General features: G+C 36.3%; 1 protein-coding gene across 1 annotated transcript; it reads left to right on the top strand.

The window, feature by feature from the left end:
• The first annotated feature begins 12245 nt into the window (after positions 1–12245).
• lim2.1 (lens intrinsic membrane protein 2.1) lies at positions 12246–14769 on the top strand. The gene is made up of 4 exons (XM_018755223.1): positions 12246–12420; positions 13083–13232; positions 14289–14423; positions 14708–14769. The coding sequence occupies exons 1-4, from the start codon at positions 12246–12248 to the stop codon at positions 14767–14769; spliced, it is 522 nt and encodes a 173-aa protein (XP_018610739.1).
• The last annotated feature ends 4591 nt before the right edge of the window (positions 14770–19360 follow it).

Below are 19360 nucleotides of genomic sequence, written 5' to 3'. Positions count from 1 at the left end.
TTTTTACAGTTACAGCCCAGTGGTGTGGATGGTCTTGCCAAAAGGCAAGCTGTATGTGATTGCTGCTTAACCAGTAATTACAGGTTGAAACGTGACACTGAGGGGAATAACCCGTGTCAAAATAAGCACCGATGTAATTCCAAAGCCAGAGCCACTGCATTTCAGTATCGATCTATTTCTGATCCAGTAAAAATTTTTAACCAGCATTCTGGCTTTTTTAAATATTCACTCAAACACAATAGTTGCCAAAGTCATATTGATCGTCTGCTGATTTTAAAGTACCTGAAGCAATGTAGCTTTAATCCAGAGGGTCTTTTAGAAATCACCTGGTCAGACAAATGGGGCCCTTTCAAAGAGTATAATGTGTTTTTAAATTATTTTATTGATGGTGAGTGGGATGCCCTCTGCAGGTGCCCATACAAACGGGCTTAACATGCTGTGAAAGGGTCAATTTGTGCTCCATTTTCCATTTCTTCATTATCTGCATTTAAAGTCAAGCTGAGTGGCTCAATGGGGTTTCAAAAAAACTTTAGTTCGCCCCGCATTTAACATTTCCTAAGTCTGCATTTTCCAAGCTTTTAAATGTCTTAATTGCCAGGGCGAGCTATTCTTTTCTCCATTTTGTTTTCTTAAATATGACATTTTTTGCCGCAGTCAACGTTCATGCCTCCAAAATATGAGTATGAGAAACACAATGTATAAGAATTACTTTAAGCTCTAAAGACAAAGAGCTTTCAGCTGTTTTTTTTTTTTTTTTTTTAAATTGTGATTGCTATTTCAGGCCATTATTGAATAACTGCCCCTTTTGCATCATTAAGTAACAGACCTATTTATCTTCTATTACACTGGTAGAGAACACAGAAATCAAACAACGTATTGAAACATGATTTATCAATCAATTTCACAAAATATTGTATATTATCAGAAACATAAATTTGAAAAGAATGACATTATGTTGCTTATTTTAAAAATCAAACCAAATGTTATATACCTCAAAGAAGCTGTTATATTTCATGTATTATTTCATGTACCTTAGACTAAAACCAGCTTTTATGGTCAAGGTGTCAAGGTGTCAAGGTGTTTTTACAAAACTTATTATGGAGAAGGTTTGTGAAAAAATTATTTAAGTTTTAATAATATTAAGAAATTAAATATTTTATTTTAATAAAATGCTGAAAAGAGGTTTGTCTATTTAATTAATTTTAGGAATATTTCCTTTCAGATATTTATGTAGGAGGAAGTACCTCTCCTCTCATCCTTAGTCACGGTAGAGCGAAGCAGCTAGAAAAGCTCTGTGCATTATCATGGACATATGGATACTGTAGACAGCCAATCCAAGATAGTACTAAGAGAACGGAACCGAAAGGAAGAAGGTTCAGCCAGGCAGAGGCCAGCTGTATTTCTGCAAGGTACGAAAGACAAAGCATCCGCGTGAGGCCACCACACATGCACGCTGGTCCCAGGCACCACACCTCTGAAGCTCCCTCAATGTGGCCTTTATTGTCAGCTACTGTGGATTGCAAAACACGTGGCGGCTCCCTAACATGTTTGAAATCATTTGTGCTGAGAGAAAATCGCTAATGGTACTAAGGACTTTGTATGGCCCCGTGGAAAGGTTCATGAAAGAAAATTCAAATGAGGGGTTAAATTGCATTTCCAGGAGAAATTCAAATATATGCGGAGCCACTTCAAATTAATAAACTATTGAGTGTGCATTTGTAAACAACTCCCTTTTTAGACTCCATTAGGAAGTTGAACGTAGAGCACGCTGCCATAAAATTCTGAGTCAATAGGCATGTAATCAGGAAGTCCAGACTGTGCAGTTGGCCCTGGAGGGGATAATTAAAGAGATTGCCTCATAAACAGTCTAATTACTGACTGTTGGCCCTGATTCTCTGTAAAGTGGCAAATTTCTATTTTAGCTGCCATCCTTTCATGATTGACAGAAGAGCAACTTCCAGATAAAACACAGAATGCACACTCAATTATACACTAACGGCAGGTTACGTTTACAAATGGGAAATGCGTTGGTAATTAATGTGACTGATAATTAAGCTTTTCTAAGCTGTGTCAGAGTAAAATATTCTTTACCAGCCATTCAAAGCAGGAACGGTGACCTGAAAAAATGTCTCTGATAATGAGAACGAGAAATTACAAGTAAAGAGCAGTACATATTTAAATTTGTATTATTTAAAGGATATAAATGATCATACATTTGAAACATTCACTTTGTGATCAAAGTAGTTTTGAAATTAAGATGAATTTTGATAATATGATAAAGAAATTGTTTCATAAAATAAAAATATCTATTTTATTTTTGTTCTTAGTTCTTAGTTTTGTTGATTCATTAATTTACATTAAGTTTATTTTCTCAGATTTGTGTTTTTGTTATCAAAAGTACAGACCTAAGGTGTGAAATTTGTTTATTTACCAGCTGTCACCAACATCTCGGTAGTAATTCTAAGCATCTGGGAATGATGATGCCATATAGGTGCAGACTTCCAATTAAGAAAAGTACAGCAAGATTATTTTCTTCAGTATATAAAGTATATAAAGTATACTGTCTGCAAACATGGTAACAACAAGCTTGGTACTTGTGATAAATCATACTTAAAGAATTCACAGTTGAGCAAAGCAGTCATTATTACCCAACACCCACAAGTTTACGTGGAGCTCATTCACCACCTCAGGGGGGTCCGGCTGCTTCAGTCACAAGTCTTCACATTAATAACATTTTCTCATCTGCTTCAAGACCCGACCCCACCGAATGGAAAGCTCAGAAGCAAGTAACAGGGGTTTGGTGGGAGGCTGGAAGGAGTGAGTCGATCTGCTTCCGCCATGACTTTCCCCACTGTTCCTCCCCCTCTGCATAAGGCTTCCCAATTCTTGGCTCGGTGCAGCCCCAGTGCAAAGGTTAGAGCAACAATTGTCTGCCCCCTGTACATATGCTGGCAGGAAGCGGCAAAGACCCCATGACAGCATCTGTGTTTCCCCCTCCCACCCCCTATTACAAAACACAGGCATTAGGATGAATGTGTCTGTGCTGACCCATGAAGACCTCTTCTTTTAATGGCAACAGGAGTGTGAATGAAAAGAGAATGAGATCGCTCCTATTTAAATTCATTTTGTATGCTCTCTTTTTGGAGAACACTTAATTGACACTCACGAAGGTGAACTGTATAATGATAGTGTGAGATAATTATTATTATTATCATTATCATCAGTAATGGTTGTAGGGTGTAATTTACCAAAACAAAGCATAACTACAGCACAGCAATTATTCAAAAAATACATGTGAGTAATCTAATGAGAATCAACACTGACAAGACTGGAGCATAAAATCAAATATTTATAAGAACAGTTAAAGTGGCACATATATTAGAATAACAATTATATTTTAAAAGTTTAATCAATTTTATGTTCACAGGGTGAGCTAAAATTGGTCAGAAATTGCATAATCGATATAAATGAAAAAACATAGTGAACGAAGAAAGCTTTTGTAAAATGCAAAGGAACACAGCTGCCTTATTGACAGAGGCTGCTTTGACTGCATGTCCTGAGGCGCTGACATCCTCATCACACCTCATTCACTAATTCTTCCATTGTTGACTCTCTGGCCTCATGGGGTCCAATCAAGGACTCAATAACCACTAGTTAACTAATGTCTGACTTTAATAGAAATTGGATTGCTTATTAATTTGTGTAAATTGTGAAAGTATAAAGGATTGCAGAAGGCGTAAGAAAGCAAAGGGAGAGCAGCTGACAGCACCCAAGGCTACACTGTGACAGTACCAGCTCCTGTTTGGCTGACAGTCAGAAAAATACCCCTTGTCATTGTGTTAGTCAACTCAATTACTGTTAATCTGTGTGAAGCAGATGCTGTTTTTGATGTCTGTGCATTGCAGGGGTGTGAGCTTTGAGAGATTGTGCATCGACTGTCACACGAAAGACATCTAGCTAATTGAGATCTCAATGGTCATGTCATACCCCAAAATGAGCAAGAAGAATAAGTAGCCTGTAGCCTCAGCTGGCCAAGCAAAAAAGGAACAAGGTGTTATCCACTCCTGGGAGAGGGTAGGGGAAGCCCAAGGAGTTCCTGTTTGTGACACCATAGACTCTGTAAAGATAAGTGACCTCTCATTCAGTGGAAAGGACATGGCATAATAAATCACAGTGCGCTGAAAGCTACATACTCTTAAAGTCATTAAAGCCATTGTCTGTCTTCCAATATATGAGGTAAGGCCTAAAAATGCATCAATAGAACTGTTCCCAGCTTTCTACAAGACTTGATCATTCACTACACGCCAGCCAGACTTCTACGCTCTTCCACATCTGTTCGCTTGGTAGTCCCATGCACGGAGGTAAAGCATGGAGGTTCTCGGTTTTGGCTCCATTGTGGTGGAAAAACCTCCCGCTTTCACTCAGAACTGCTGAATCTCTGGCCACACTTAAAAAGGGTCTTAAAACTAATCTCTTTTGGACTCACTTCAACCATGATCTCTTAAGCTCATGTAACGTATAATTGTTCATGATCATGCTCAGATCAGTCCTTTACAGAGCCACTCCTGCAATGTAACGTAAATGTTTACATGTATCTCAAAAAAAGAAAACTACTAGGAAGGTGATTAGGAATCGGAGATATTCTGCTAAAGTTTTATGCAGCTACTTGTGTGATGAACGTCAATGCATATGCTGAAGGAAACAAACTAACTGTACTTAAGGGTCACACATCTGCAGCTATGTCTCTTTCTCCTAAGGTAATACACAGATCGTATTTTCTATGAGATGTACTTCGCTTTGGAGATAAGCGTCTGTTAAATGAATAAATCTAAAAGTAATGTAAATGTAAGAATCACAAGCCTTCAAGAAAAATGCAGAGAAATTTGTTTCACTATGATTAAATGAAACTAACTGGAAATGTATTAGTTGGCCAACCACACTTGCCAGAGTATTTTGTACGTTATCAAGTATAATAAATAAATAAATAAACAGATAGACAGACTGAATGCTTGAAAGTATGCAAACTCCTTGTGTCTCTTAGTTTTACCACAGAGTGGTTACTTAATGAGAAGCACTGTTTCTCATCTGACATAATAGGTGTGTAATGACCAGTTGCATATGTTGTTTTAGAGGAAATCATGTGGGTAGTAGAAAAACAGAAATACTGCAGGTGCAAAAATAAGTGAACCTTAAGTACAATCAGGTGTGTAAATCATTATCATTTATTCATTTTACAAGTTTAAGATCAAAGCTATAGATTTTAGAAGTTTGTGGTAATATTTTATACAAGAACAATGACCATCCCTACAGTGTTCACATACATTCAGGCAGAACTGTAAATAAAAAGACAGTTTTTCTGTATTCCAACAAAACTGCTTATTCATTTTAAGAATCAAGTTTTTCTATGCTTATATACACAGGTAATAGTCAGAATAAACATTAGACCTAGTAAAGAGTACTCACTATGCCATTTGCATTTGCCATTTGCCTATGCAATACAAAAATTATCTGAGGACTCCTTCTTTTAATAAACTAAAATAGATATTACATGCAATGTATATATGCCTTCCTAATAAATAATACATAATGATGAGCAGCAATGACTAGCCACCATAACTCAAAACCTTGCCAGAGCTATTCCACACAGTCAAAAGTCACAAAATGACAAAAACATCTAATCTAACTCCAAAAAACAGCTATTTTTTTTATTTCATTTTGAACTGGAAACAGAGCAGAGCAGAACTGGGTCACAACAGCATAGGGACAGTGTCTGACACAGTTCTGGGGATGTTCTGTAAACCTCCAGATCACGTTAGAGCAAAATCAGTCAGAAACTGGAGTAATTAACAAATAACATATGATGTACAGTGTAAACAGAGGGACTTTAGTTTTGGGGTTCATCCGTATGATGTGCTGATGCACTTTCCTGTACAATACAGAAGACATTTTTTGAAAATGTCATTTTATAGCTTACCTGGGCACCCATACCTGTGTCAAGTGGTGGAACAAGGTTTTATGGGATTGTGAGAGCAAAAGCACTAATGGAAAGCAATACAGGCCAATAATACTTACAAAAAAATAAACAGAATAGAAAAAACTGTATATTTGGTAATTATTTTTTTCATGCTGATATTCCCACAGTTACTTTAATGCATATTTTTAAGGCCAAATACTGTATTTAAGCTGACTTGTTATATTCATTTATTGCATTGATTGATTTAGTTTGCCTTTTGACCAACAACAGTGCACTCCTACTTGAGACCCATTTTATTTCGTCGACCCACTATGGTCACTGGCACAATGATCTTTTTGTCAGGAGTCTGAAAAGTGAAAAAAAAAAACCCTTTTCATTGACCAAACTTGTAGCTGTGCAGAGTCTCCTGGGTAGAGGCTGCTACATTTAAAGAGAAATGCTGGTTCAGCTAGCAAATGCTGAGAGTGAGTTGCTCTCACTCAGATTTTTGCTGCAACTTTGCTGTTCCCTATGTATTTATTTGAAACTTACATTAATTTTTTTGCATTCAACAAAATCCACCATTAACTTTAGAATAAACACATTTTCTAGTCCATATTCCATAATAATGGTCTTCGCACAGTTCGGAAATATCATCTCACGAGTTATTATTCGACACTACCTCTTTCCCATTCATGCTGTATTTTGCTACATAATCAGTATGTTGGCTGGCTAAAAGCAACATTACACTGCTCGCATTGTGAGGTAATAACTAAAATAGGGATTACTCAGTCTGAATATAAAGAAAATAAACCATGAACACCAAAATACTTTAGCTAGTAAAAGTATGCTACAGCAAAGACTAATGCGTTTAAAATATAAAGAACCATTTAGGGAAAGATGAAAGAGTAATGTGTTAAATTTACAGACACATGTCCAGTGCCAATCAAAGACCACCCCTCCGTTCCAAAATAATTCACTATTAAACCAAATAAGCCCCATCATTTTATCCACAGGAAATGGCCACACATATGCATTTACTTGCAGGAAGTGTGAAACCTGCCAAGATGGAACAACCTTGCTACCTAAACCTAATCCTGAAATAAGACTCTATATAAACAACGACAAAAGAGGCTTACTTTGTTGGCAGACTTTTCCATATGTCTTGAGAAGCAGAGAGAACTTTAATACATCTATCTATAAATCATCATTAGGCATAATAATGCATCCAGGCTGACACTCCAGAATGAGACTCAACAAATAGCTACAGCGGGAGGAACACAAAAAGACAGATAGCTTTCCATTGATATAATTTGTACCCACAAATTACGAAACAGAGAAGGGAATAGTCAAGTTTAGTGAAAGAGAAAATGGAAAAATTTAGGGCTGTGACCACCTTAATGGATATCCTTGCAGCTGGGAGAAAATGGGACCCAGTAATGTGTCCCTAATGTCCGCCTGCAGTGTTTCAAAGAATGCATTGAGGGAAATGTCCCCTGTCATTTCTGTGCGCAATCACTTAATGGGAGCAGTAAATCTCGACAAAATGGACATGTACTGATCTATTTCTGGGTTTGACAGATGGACCGAATCTTTGCTCTCACGAAGGAAGCGAGGAGAAGTGGAAAAAAAAAACAGAAAAAACAATCTGTTTCTCCTTGGAGCATGCCATGTTGGCACACCACTTTTGTGCAGACACTGACAGGAATTTCAATTATTCAATTACGAAGGAAATGAAAAGACTTAAGTGTTGTGATTTCGGCAGTCTTTCATAGATCAATCTAATGTATGCTCACATTGGAAGTCGAGCAAAATGGAAAAGAGAAAGTAAGGCAGCGTACCCTTAAATCATGCAATTAAAATGGCAAATTAGTTTCTTGATATATTCATTTAAGTGGTTAAGTGGAAGTTTTTTCCCTGCAAATATAGTGCAGACTCACATAGACGAGAGAGGCATCATCTGTACTCTCTTTTGATTAGGGCCGCTAGTTAAATGCTAGGAAAATGCTGGAAGTGCTTGCCACACAAATTAGACATGCGAAGCCCCTCTGAATTAAATTCTAAAGAGTTAATTTAAGCATTTAGAGGGAATGCGGCTGGTGACTTAAAGGATTCAGAAACACTTTCCAGCAGCATTTATTAGTTTTTCGAAGTCAGTGCCAGGGAAGCCTTCTGCTGGGTGTCATTCTAAGAGAGCAATGAGCAAAAAAAAGGTGCCTTGACACAAGAGTGGATTCCATTTTGACCTAAAAGTAGTCAAATAAATAACTTTTTGTAGTGAACTGGAAATCATGATGAAAATGCAAACACATTTGTACTTTTTGGACTTCAGTACTATACATTGTATTATTTTCATATATAAAACCATAGGTACATTAAACAAAAAAATCAGTTCAGCTGTTATTGTATTTTAATGTATTTTTAATTCTTGTAATTCTCTTCTACAGAAGAATGTTATTTTGCATTCATATCTGCCTTTCTGAATCAATTCATTTAAATTTACGGTTAATAAATGTATCATTATTATTATTAGGAGCAGCTCACAGTTAGAAAGTCCAAAGATAATCATATTTCATGCTGTCTGTGTTATTGAAATAGTACTGATCTTTCATGGCTTCCAAGATTATCCTATTAGTATTACTGATGTATTAATAATAATAATAATAATAATAATAATAATAATAATAATAATAATAATAATAATAATAATAATAATAATAATAATAATAATAATAATAATGGTGGTAGCGTAGTGGTTAGAGCTACTGCCTTTGGACCCAAAGGTCACAGGTTTGATCCCCACCTCTGGCTGTAGTACCCTTGAGCAAGGTACTTACCCTAAAATTGCTCCAGTAAATTACCCAGCTGTGTAAATGATGTAAGCATATAATAATTGTGACCTTAACATTGTAAGTTGCTTTGGAGAAAAGTGTCAGCTAAATGAATAAATGTAAATATAATAATAATTGTTCTTAAAATAATGATATGAAAATGACTAAAATTCAGGGGGTGCGGTGGCGCAGTGGGTTGGACCGCAGTCCTGCTCTCCGGTGGGTCTGGGGTTCAAGTCCCGCTTGGGGTGCCTTGCGGCGGACTGGCGTCCCGTCCTGGGTGTGTCCCCTTCCCCCTCCGGCCTTACGCCTTGTGTTGCCGGGTAGGCTCCGGTTCCCCGTGACCCCGTATGGGACGAGCGGTTCTGAAAATGTGTGTGTGTGTGTGTGACTAAAATTCACAATTAGTGAAATATTTGGAGAATCAGCTAAGAAAAAGGTCCTTTTTAAGACTGCTGAAGCAATTAGTAAAATAAAGAGCAACACATTCCAATAATGGAAAATGTTTTAGAGAAAGTCTTGACACAACAAAGAGCAAAACAAACTAGAGCTCAATATTGGTATACTTTAAAATAGAAAAATACATTTTTTATCCATGATTCAGTAGCTGGCATTAATGGATTTTTTTTCATCTACTTACAACATGAAAGTATGTGTTTCTACAGTGTGTGTTTTATACACAGATTCCTGCTACTTCTCCTGTAGGCATATTGACTAGCGATGCGTATTGGTGTAACTGCTTTTATCACTTCCTCACTGTGTATCTTAACTCTTTCTCCTTCAGCACATATCAATGCTGTCTTTTCACAAACAGAATTAATCTCTGAGGAGCCAGACGCATTTCATACAGAATTGCTTTTCCATCGCATGGACATGTTGCCCACTTTGAAAGTATGGGATAATACTCAATGCCCTCATAGAAGGCAGGGGCGGGGGGAAAGAAGCCACGGTCTATAAAAATGAAGTTAGGAGTAAGTGTGGCACTCACGTCTTTGAAAGATCCTGTCCTGCTGTATTTTGAAGTCGACAGTTGGTCTGAACAACTTGCTCTAATGCACGTAATGGACCTACTCGCCTCCTTTCATCTTCCCAGGGCTATGTTCAAGGAATAAAAGCACATCTGGCAAGGTAGAGAATGCATAATTGACGTAAGGGAAAGGAATGGCCCTCTTTAATTTTCAATAGCACGATTTGGATCTGTGTCCAAACTTCGACATCCGCCTATCGATTTATTGAATTGACGGCATTTGAGCTCATAAATAAATTCCTTGATTTGGTTAGAACTGCGGATGTCTTTGATGTTCCATGCAGTTTCTTAAAAATGACACACGCTTCATTAATCAGTTATTGAATGTGAACATTTAAAGGTATACCGCAGGACAGCGTTATGTACCACACAAGGTTGTAAAGAAAATATGTAAGGGTCTGTACAAATGAAGAGTAGATTAGATCTTTATTTATTGAGTGATACTATCCTGTGCTTGATATGGCATAAGACCAACCTGTCTTGAACAAGTAAACACTGTTGTATATACAGTTCACAGCTCGAAAAAATGCACTTACTCATATTTCATTATTGTTTTCACTATCTGTGATAACCTTGACCTCTTCCTCTTTATTTAGGCCTTTTGCACATGTCTTACACGATGGAGCAAATGTAGGAAGCACATAATTTCCTTTCTTCAGTAGTTCACAACAGTTACAATAAATAGAGAGTAATTAGATGACGGAAAACACAGAATTATTTAATTTTCACTTTTTATAATCATTATAAACATAGCAAGGAAACATAAAACTTGCTACAACAGTCTCTTATGCCTTTTAAAATAGCTCTACTTTGTGGGCTCCAGTAGGGTCTCACATTTAACGCATCGCCTAACCTTCTCTAAAGAGATTTCAGTCAGAGAATTTCAATTGAAACCACCCAGTCATCAGTATTAGTCAAACATGCAAGCTTTAAATATTTTTGTTTTTTCAGCAGATTCCAAAACTACAGAACTAGTGGGTGCTGATTGGCTGCTGGATGGATAGTGCCTTTGTTTTCCCACTCCGTTTGTTCCTCTCATGTTTCCTATTGACTAACCAAACGCTAGCAGTAACAGTTGCTGAAAATCCGCCTGTCTTGGCATTATCAGTCTTGGGGCTTTTTGACAGACAACCGAACGGACTCATTTTAACACTTCATAAACAGGATCTATAAAGGTAGGTTTTTTAGCTACTGTGCCATATTTTTGTATCTTGTCTTTACGTTCCAAATTCAGATTAAAGTATTTGGAATGCTAAAGGTTTGTTTTTTAAGTAGTTATGCATAATGCAGTGGTTATTTTTTTTGTTTGTGGAATAGACATTACACTGCCAACACTGCATATGTGTGTACGTCTGCTGCTCTTTAATATTTTGTATGCATATGTGGTTTACTTTACTTGGACTTTTGGGAGTTTGAATAAATCCAAGATTATCCTGATTTCCCAAAGTACTGCCTTGAGCTGTATAAAACTTTTAATGGTAGTGTTTATATTACGTTAAATTAAATTAAACTGTACTGTATTAAAAACAAGTACAGTACATATTTTATTAAAGTACATTTTAAGTGGAAATTTGCATATGTATTAAAATACAGGTTATAGCAAAACTACCTTTTTCATTAAAAAATACTATCAGAGAGCATATTACTAAAACTCATTTGGAATAAATAGGCAGACAGCTTAACAATAAGCTAAAAAACATACTACTTTATTTACATGAGGAAAAACGGGGTCGCCACCTACTGGTTATTGTTAAAAGTAGCCTTCAGACTGGAGGTTAAATTATACACAAATTGCTATTTAAAAACATGCAGTATACAACAATTTGTTAATCAAAATACAAAACAATGCAAAATGCAAGACAAAGTGTTTTAGAAAACTTGCCAAGAACATCGTGGACACTACTAATTTAAACTTTTACAAAAAACTTAAACTTAATAAAAAAATGGGCATAATGGCAGACTAGACATTTACGCTACATATGTAACAGCACACAAATGCTAATGATTCTCTGTTGAAGAACTGTGGATTTAACTGTTAAGTGCCATGACAAAATAGCTATGCCTCACAATATTTAAGGCCCATAAATTATACAGTATATGGATCATCTCAGTTATTTATAATCTTTTTAGCAAAAGTGTATTGTTAAAAATAGTTTTAAGGGAATCAGTTTTACATCAGATGCATCAAGTATATAACTCCAAATGACTCACTAGAACCAGTGACTTGCTGACTGTTTTGTTTTGACTGACTTTGCAAAGTAAAGCCATGCTTGTATCATCCAAGCTTGTTACACAACAAATAATGTGTTCATTACAATCCAGTTATAGACAGTTTCCTTCAGAAGAAGGATCCTAAAATAAAATCAGACTCTTGATGCTAACAGGCCTGTTTCTTTTTTTTTCTTATGTCTCTCAGTTTGTCTGTAGGTCCAGGATGTACAGCTTCATGGGAGGAGGGTTGTTCTGCGCTGGTGTGGGGAATATACTCTTGATTGTTTCCACAGCAACCGATTATTGGATGCAGTACCGCCACTCAAGCAACTACATGCATCATGGCCTGTGGCGGTACTGCACACCGACAAAGTGCATCACGCACACAGACAGCATTGGTAAGACCAGCAAAAAGGTCAGGAAGCAGAGAGCAAACAACGTTGCCAACACACCCCATATTTCAACAGTACCAGGACACTCTGTATTGCTGGAAGTGGAGCATGTGCTGCAAAATGCATGCTGCACTAATATTCTTGTACTACTTCAAAAATGCACATTTTGTCTCAGTTTAGCTTTTTCCTAAGCGCCATTCTTTGTACGAAGCAATACTCTTCAGAAATATGCAGTTACATAAATAATTAAATTTATGAGTTTCTTCATATATTAAATTTTAATACTATTATCTTCAAACCCCTCTATCTCTGGAAAATAGGACATTTTTCTCATTCAGAATGTTCCACACTTATTAATCCAAAATTATACCTAAAATCTGTAAAAAATATATAGACTTTTGTACCAAGTTAAGTTTTTTAAACCTGTGAATGTTGCTGGTGTAAGTTCCAGGAGGAGCCATGCTGCTCCATTTGAAATGCCTGACTCCTGCCAAAACAGCATTCCGTTTAAAATTATAATTTGTAAAAATATATGCATTGGACTCCACTAAAAATGGAAAAATTAGTACTGCAATTATAACGGAGCATATTTCTGACATGACATATACTCTGCAATCCATAGTAGAGTTGAAATATGTGCTAACAGCTCCTGTCCGTACTGTCCACAGCTTATTGGGATGCCACCAGGGCCTTCATGATCCTCTCCCTCATGTTCTGCTTCATCGGAATCATCATTGGCATCATGGCCTTCATCCACAGCTCCTACTTCGACAGGTTTGACAAAACCTTTGCTGCAGGCATACTTTTCTTCATCTCATGTAAGTGATTTTGCACCTGCTATCTCTGTTTCAGACTCTTCCTGTTCTTGGGCATGTTAACTGCACCAGTTCTTTGTAAATGATGGCACGTACCTTGGGCAATGATAAGAACTTTGGTAGCTATATATAGATATTAAGCCATAATGCTTTGACCCAATGCTACAGCAAAAATGAAAATTTTTGGTATCAACAATTTGAGTATACATTGTTCTTTCAATTCAAGACTCAAAAAATTGTTATGTCATAACATTCAAAGATGAATGTTGCATATGAATGTCTTTTTTACGAATGTCTGTTTTTCATCAGTCTACTGGGCATAAATCTATATACACCCCGCAACATAACTTAAAAATGTTACTTTTTTGTACATTTCAGTCAGAAAAAAAAAATGTTTTGAATGTAAAATGTATTTTTGGTATTTGATAACTATCGCTGTTTAAACATTTGTATATGTTGCGCAATCATATCAAGTCAAGTCAAGTGGGTTTTTATTGTCATTCCTATATATATAGCTCGTATACAGTGGAACAAAATGTCATTTTTCCAGGACCACGGTGCAACACAGAACAGTACGCAAGACTACATAAAGTGCAAATACACAGCAGTGTGAGACGAGTGCAGGACAATAAATATACAGAACAGAACAAGATACACAGGACTATAAATACACAGGACATGGGCTGTAAACTGTAAACCGTTTTGTAGTGTAGCAGCAAAAAAAAGTCCCATAATAAAAAGTGTCTGAGGCAGCTTTGTAAAGTGTAGGTGTGCGCAATCATTTCAGAGTTTACATTTTAATAAGCATCTTGACAGCATCAGTAATGTATGTTATGGGGCAGTAACAAAATAAGCTGTCAAGAATAGGTGAAATAGGAGCAGCTGGCTAATATTCCAAAAATTAATGCCATAACTGATACTTGTGGCACTTTATATTGCCATCTAACAGAAATCCAGTCTCAGAGAATATGACCACATTTCAAACCAAATGTGCAGCAAAAAGCTATGTGAATGTACAAGGACCTAGATTCATTGATGGTGCTGTCCCTTTTCCTCCAGGCTTTTTTGTACTGCTGGCAATGGCCATTTACACTGGCGTGACAGTAAATTACTATGGCAAACGATATGGTAACTGGAGATTCTCATGGTCTTACATCGTCGGCTGGGTAGCGGTGGTGCTCACATTCTTTTCAGGTATAAGATCCATATAACTATGTCTGTGTCTCCATTTAAAAAATGAAGATGTTATAAAGTGAGAACCAAAGTTTGGATGTATAATGCTATCTTGGAGTAAAGTATATCACTGTAAATTCTGATTTAAAAAAATTGTCTTACTATTATCTCATTGTTGCTAAAAGAGCAGTATATCAAACTATTGTGTAATATTAATAAACAAGTCCAGCACAGCTCTCTATTTCTGTATAAAAGACCTAATGTAAAAAAAATTACAGCAACTGTGCTTCTTTTATGTTTTCAAGGTATATTCTACATGTGTGCCTACCGTATGCACGAATGCCCAAGGAGTTCCGGCACCCGCTAGAAGACCTGATTCAAAGTTCTAGATGAGTCTTCTGAAACCTCTGGTCCAGAGAGCCTTTACCCAGAATTTTAAAAGCCAACAGTGAAGTCCTGTTCACCTCCAGAACATGGATGCATGATATTTAAAGTGGTATAAATAAACAACATTGGAAAAGCTTGTCTTTCTTTACTCTTTCTGATTCACATAATGCTGACATGTTTTTAAATTCGAATCATCAAGCATATGAATATGAAATTTTATATGACTGTATGGTCATTTTTCCACACTTTTCATTTCAGGTTTTATAATGTACTTAAAGTGACAATGGTCAGCTTTGCAATCCACCAAAGCCAGCAGCTGGTATTAAAAAGACTTCCCAGGAGTGTAGGATGCAGTTCAAGTTATTTGTTGAATTCATCTATAACAAGCATGTCCCATGCTATTCAAATCATACAACTGAAATTAGACCCTGTTCATGTAGGTTAAATGGACTTTTTAAATATGCACACAAGGTAAAAGTGCACACTGGGGAAAAAGGAAAGGGAAAAAAATCACATTGTTAGCTCAAGTATCTATTTCTATGCACACCTGAAAATAAGACAATTCTAAAACATTTCTGAAGCATGTGACAAACTAAAAATAAATGGAGGAAAAATCGAATTTTAGCATAATCCAATTCCTGAAGATCAAAAAATAACAATAACAATGAACTGAAAGAATAAAACAATAAACTACAAAAAAAAAACATTGCACTTCCCTTTTATCACCACAAGACCCAAGAGGACCTCAGCCTTGTTTATATGGAAAGAGACAATGCCCTCCTTGTGAGGCTTTAAAGGTCCATACTGTTATATTCACATCTGTTCAGGAGCTCCAGCTGGTTGTAAGGCCAAGAGATATCATACATATCATTTCAGTCATGTCTACCATCCAGCAAACTGTTCACATTCCAAACACTGCAACACAAGCGGTCACTCACCAATATATGCCATGCATGTACATGCTATATATATTCAGTGAAAATATTTTTGCCCATGTATGTGCTTGTCACAGTCATTAAGGCCAGCATACTTTCCTGAAGTTGTCTTCCACAGAACAACAATCTGATGGCCTTAACTGGATCAACTGTACTTTCTTATAGGCTTTGACTCCTTACTGAGTCACCAAATGTGTTTCTTTATGCAATTTTTAAAATCATTTGTACAGTTATTTGAAAATGCAGAGGGAAAACAAGTAACTAATACTGTTCCACGTATTACTATCCAGTCATCCATCCATCCCTCTATCCACTGTCAACAACCGCTTGTCCCGAGCGGGGTCATGGAGAGCCACAGGGTGCAAGGCTGAAGGGGTACGGGGACACACGTAGGACGGGACGACTATGCAATCAGCATTATTATTTACTGTTTCAATACCATAGTGGACTATGACTTGTATTTAATATTAACAAAAACAAACGAATCTGAAATAGAAAATAATATATACTAACAGAGTATAACATTGCTGTATGGCGTGTATTATTTACTTCAGCTATTAAAAAAACGCATTATTTTCTTGTAATATTTAGGCTTAAAACTATGTTGCATTTACAAAGTCAAATGTTTCATGTTCTAAGAAACATCATCGCTGAAATTCATGTTTATAATGTTCATGTTAATTTAATAAGGGTTTCTGAAAATTTTGCACTGGGTTGACATCATTGTCATAGATAAAGCACGCCCAATGATCTTGAGCCTCACTGGGATGAGATGAGTGAAATGGGTCTCTCATGAAGATTAGCTGGTCGCGCTCTCCCGCTGAGAAGCTCTTTAGACCATACGTCTGTGTCTATTGACCAGCCTGGACAAGCCACACAGTCCGAGCACTAGAAATTAAAGACCTCCTGTAGACATTTTGGCAAATATCAAATGGCATTAGTCGCCGATTGTTATCCACAAATGTCTTTCGGGTTTTTTTTTTTTTCATTCCTGAAAGAAACCTTATTGAAGAAACATTCAAATATTAAACACAAAAATCTAAAAGTGGGGAAAATTGTCAAGGGGGATCTTAAAATGGAATATTGTTGTATTTTTTTCTCTGAGTTTTACTAAAATAGTAGTTATTGTAAACCATAATAATTTTATATGTCCCAGCTTATCAGTTTGAGAAGCAGCATACCATCATAAAAATAATGGATCAGGAATAATGGAACATTTAGGCCTCCATGTTTTCCAAGAAATAAAATACAAAATTACAGACAAAATCCAACTGAAAGAATCTAATGGTAATTTTTTCCAAGAGCAAAGGTAAATTACTGTTTAGGGAAATCTCCCTCAGTATGCATAGAAGAATTATGCCATAACATAAATGTACTGCTACAGTGTCATGAAAAAAGAAAACAGCAATGAAATATGAAAATATTTAAGATACAAAATATAAAAGAAACTTCAGTCTTTGCAACTGGAGAGCATAGAAATTATTTTTCTGATTTGCGGGTTTCTCATTTAAATCCTAATCTTACATATTTAACAACATATGCTCAATTAAATTACATTTTTTAATAGAATTTAAAGCTTTTGTTTATTTTAATTGTTTGTCTGAGTCATTAGTCAATTAATCACTAAAAACATCTGGGTCAATTGAATAAGAATATTTAAGTGAAAATATGCTAAACACTTCAGTTTTTTATGTTAACTTTTCCTATACCTAAAATCAAAGATCAAATAAAATAAAAAACATTCCCAAAAGAAAAATGGGTTTACAAGGTTCAACAAGGCACGAAGCAGCACAAAAGTTCTGAGGCAGATGTAAAACTCACACATAATCCCTCAAGCTCCTTAGACACATGTGCCATTTATAAGTGATGCTGCAACTCCCAGGCTCCCCGTTTCATTTGACGAAAGGTCTAATACGAAAAGCTGCTTAACTAACCTACAGTCTTACCAAGTGGATGGACTCCATTGACCATCCACGCAAAGACAATTTCATCACCATTAATTCATTAGAGTTCTCATTTTCCTCTGAAAGCAACTAGTTACCATGATGAGCTGTTAGTTGGTCCCAGGGCACAGAAGTATCCATCACCCAAAGATGTAACTTAATAATACACAAGCAAAAACTAACATTAATAATAGATTCTAAAACAAGTATAAAAAACAATGTAAATTTTATTTTGAAAAGAGTTTAAAAAAGTAAATGTTATAAATACATAAAAAAATACATTTAAAAAATGCTGTGAAGATTTATTTTAACAATTTTAATATTTAAGTCTCTAAAATCTTTGTAATCTGTAAAATAATACTTAAACACTAATTCATGTTTGGAAATACTCAACTTAACTTTCTTTGGAGTGTGTTTATACATACATAGAAATCTGACTGTGTTGCATGCTTGGCTAAATAAGCGCTATGCCTCAGGGAGCCTTGAATGCATAGAAAGAAAAGAGAGACATGCTTGCAAAAACCTACTCTATTATTCTGCCTGATTTCCATGTTCATTGAAAAGAGAGCTGCATTACAATTTGTAGTCACTTAAAGGTACTCATCTATTTACCTTATACCAGCTCATACATATGGAAGACATGTCTTGGAGTTGCTGGAGTAATGCACTTTCAGAACTAATTGAATCCAGTAATTAATTTGTTCTACCTGTTTGATCGAATGGAAATCCTGTCCCTGCGCCCAAGGATTAGCACTTTCACTCTAACATCTTCCCTAATTATCTAATAGCATTGCTGCAAGAATTCTGCCCATATTAAAACACTATCAGCATTAACTACTGTGATTGGAAATGTGATGGCAACACGATATCAACAAATTACTGTCTCCAACATGGAGACGGAGGAGAAGTACCCACTTGTGTTCTCACAGAGTTTAATATCAATAATTAGAGCCAATTTAGGGGAAAATTAGCAGATATTATCTCCTGGAATATTGTAATATATGTGGAAACATAGCAATCTAAAACAGATGGCTAGGGGAGTAAATACGGAAACGAACAAATGCAAGAGACAATTTTTTTGAGGTTTTGTTTGTCTTGACTGGCTTGACTCTGATACCCATGTATAATTTTCACACAACCCTAATTCAAGGCAAAAATTTCTGTCAACGATAGGGGGCAATAATGCATAGTACAGCTAATCATAAATACCCTGCTCTTTCCAGCAATACTTGTTGAAAGTAAACATGTCTAACATGTTAGTGAAGGTGAAGGTGATTGTGACACTATTAAGCTCTTGATTGTAACTCAGACTTTGAGTCTTGGGCCTATGACCCATGTATTCCTTCAGTTACAGTCAGAATTTGCAAAACCTTTGTGATAAGCAACAAAACAGTGTTAAGGCTCATGCAGTCGTTTTAACCGAAGCTCTCTGGTTCAAAGTCATCAGCAGGGACCAACCTTTCTCTCGACAGAAGACTATTTCAGCACCATGGCGAGCGACCCTCCCTCTCCGCTGCCGTCAGTATAATTAATCCATACAGAACTAATTCGATCCTCCGCCCAACCGGTGCGCTATTGGCTAATCACAAATCTATTGCACAATTTGCTGCTGTCATTCCCCTTCAATAAGTACTAATACACCTGGCTCTGCTCGCCGCTTGTCTCGAAGATTATAATTCTGAGGTTTAAAAAT

This window comes from Scleropages formosus, chromosome 4, assembly GCF_900964775.1.
Source record: "Scleropages formosus chromosome 4, fSclFor1.1, whole genome shotgun sequence".
Classification (NCBI taxonomy): Eukaryota; Metazoa; Chordata; class Actinopteri; order Osteoglossiformes; family Osteoglossidae; genus Scleropages; species Scleropages formosus.
This window is presented reverse-complemented; position numbering and strand designations above follow the sequence as displayed.

Coding starts and splice junctions, on each gene's coding strand:
- lim2.1 (XM_018755223.1), top strand. CDS start 12,246: ATGTACAGCTTCATGGGAGGAGGGTTGTTCTGCGCTGGTGTGGGGAAT. Junction 13,233..14,288: donor CATACTTTTCTTCATCTCAT/GTAAGTGATTTT, acceptor CTTTTCCTCCAG/GCTTTTTTGTACTGCTGGCA. Junction 14,424..14,707: donor GGTGCTCACATTCTTTTCAG/GTATAAGATCCA, acceptor TATGTTTTCAAG/GTATATTCTACATGTGTGCC.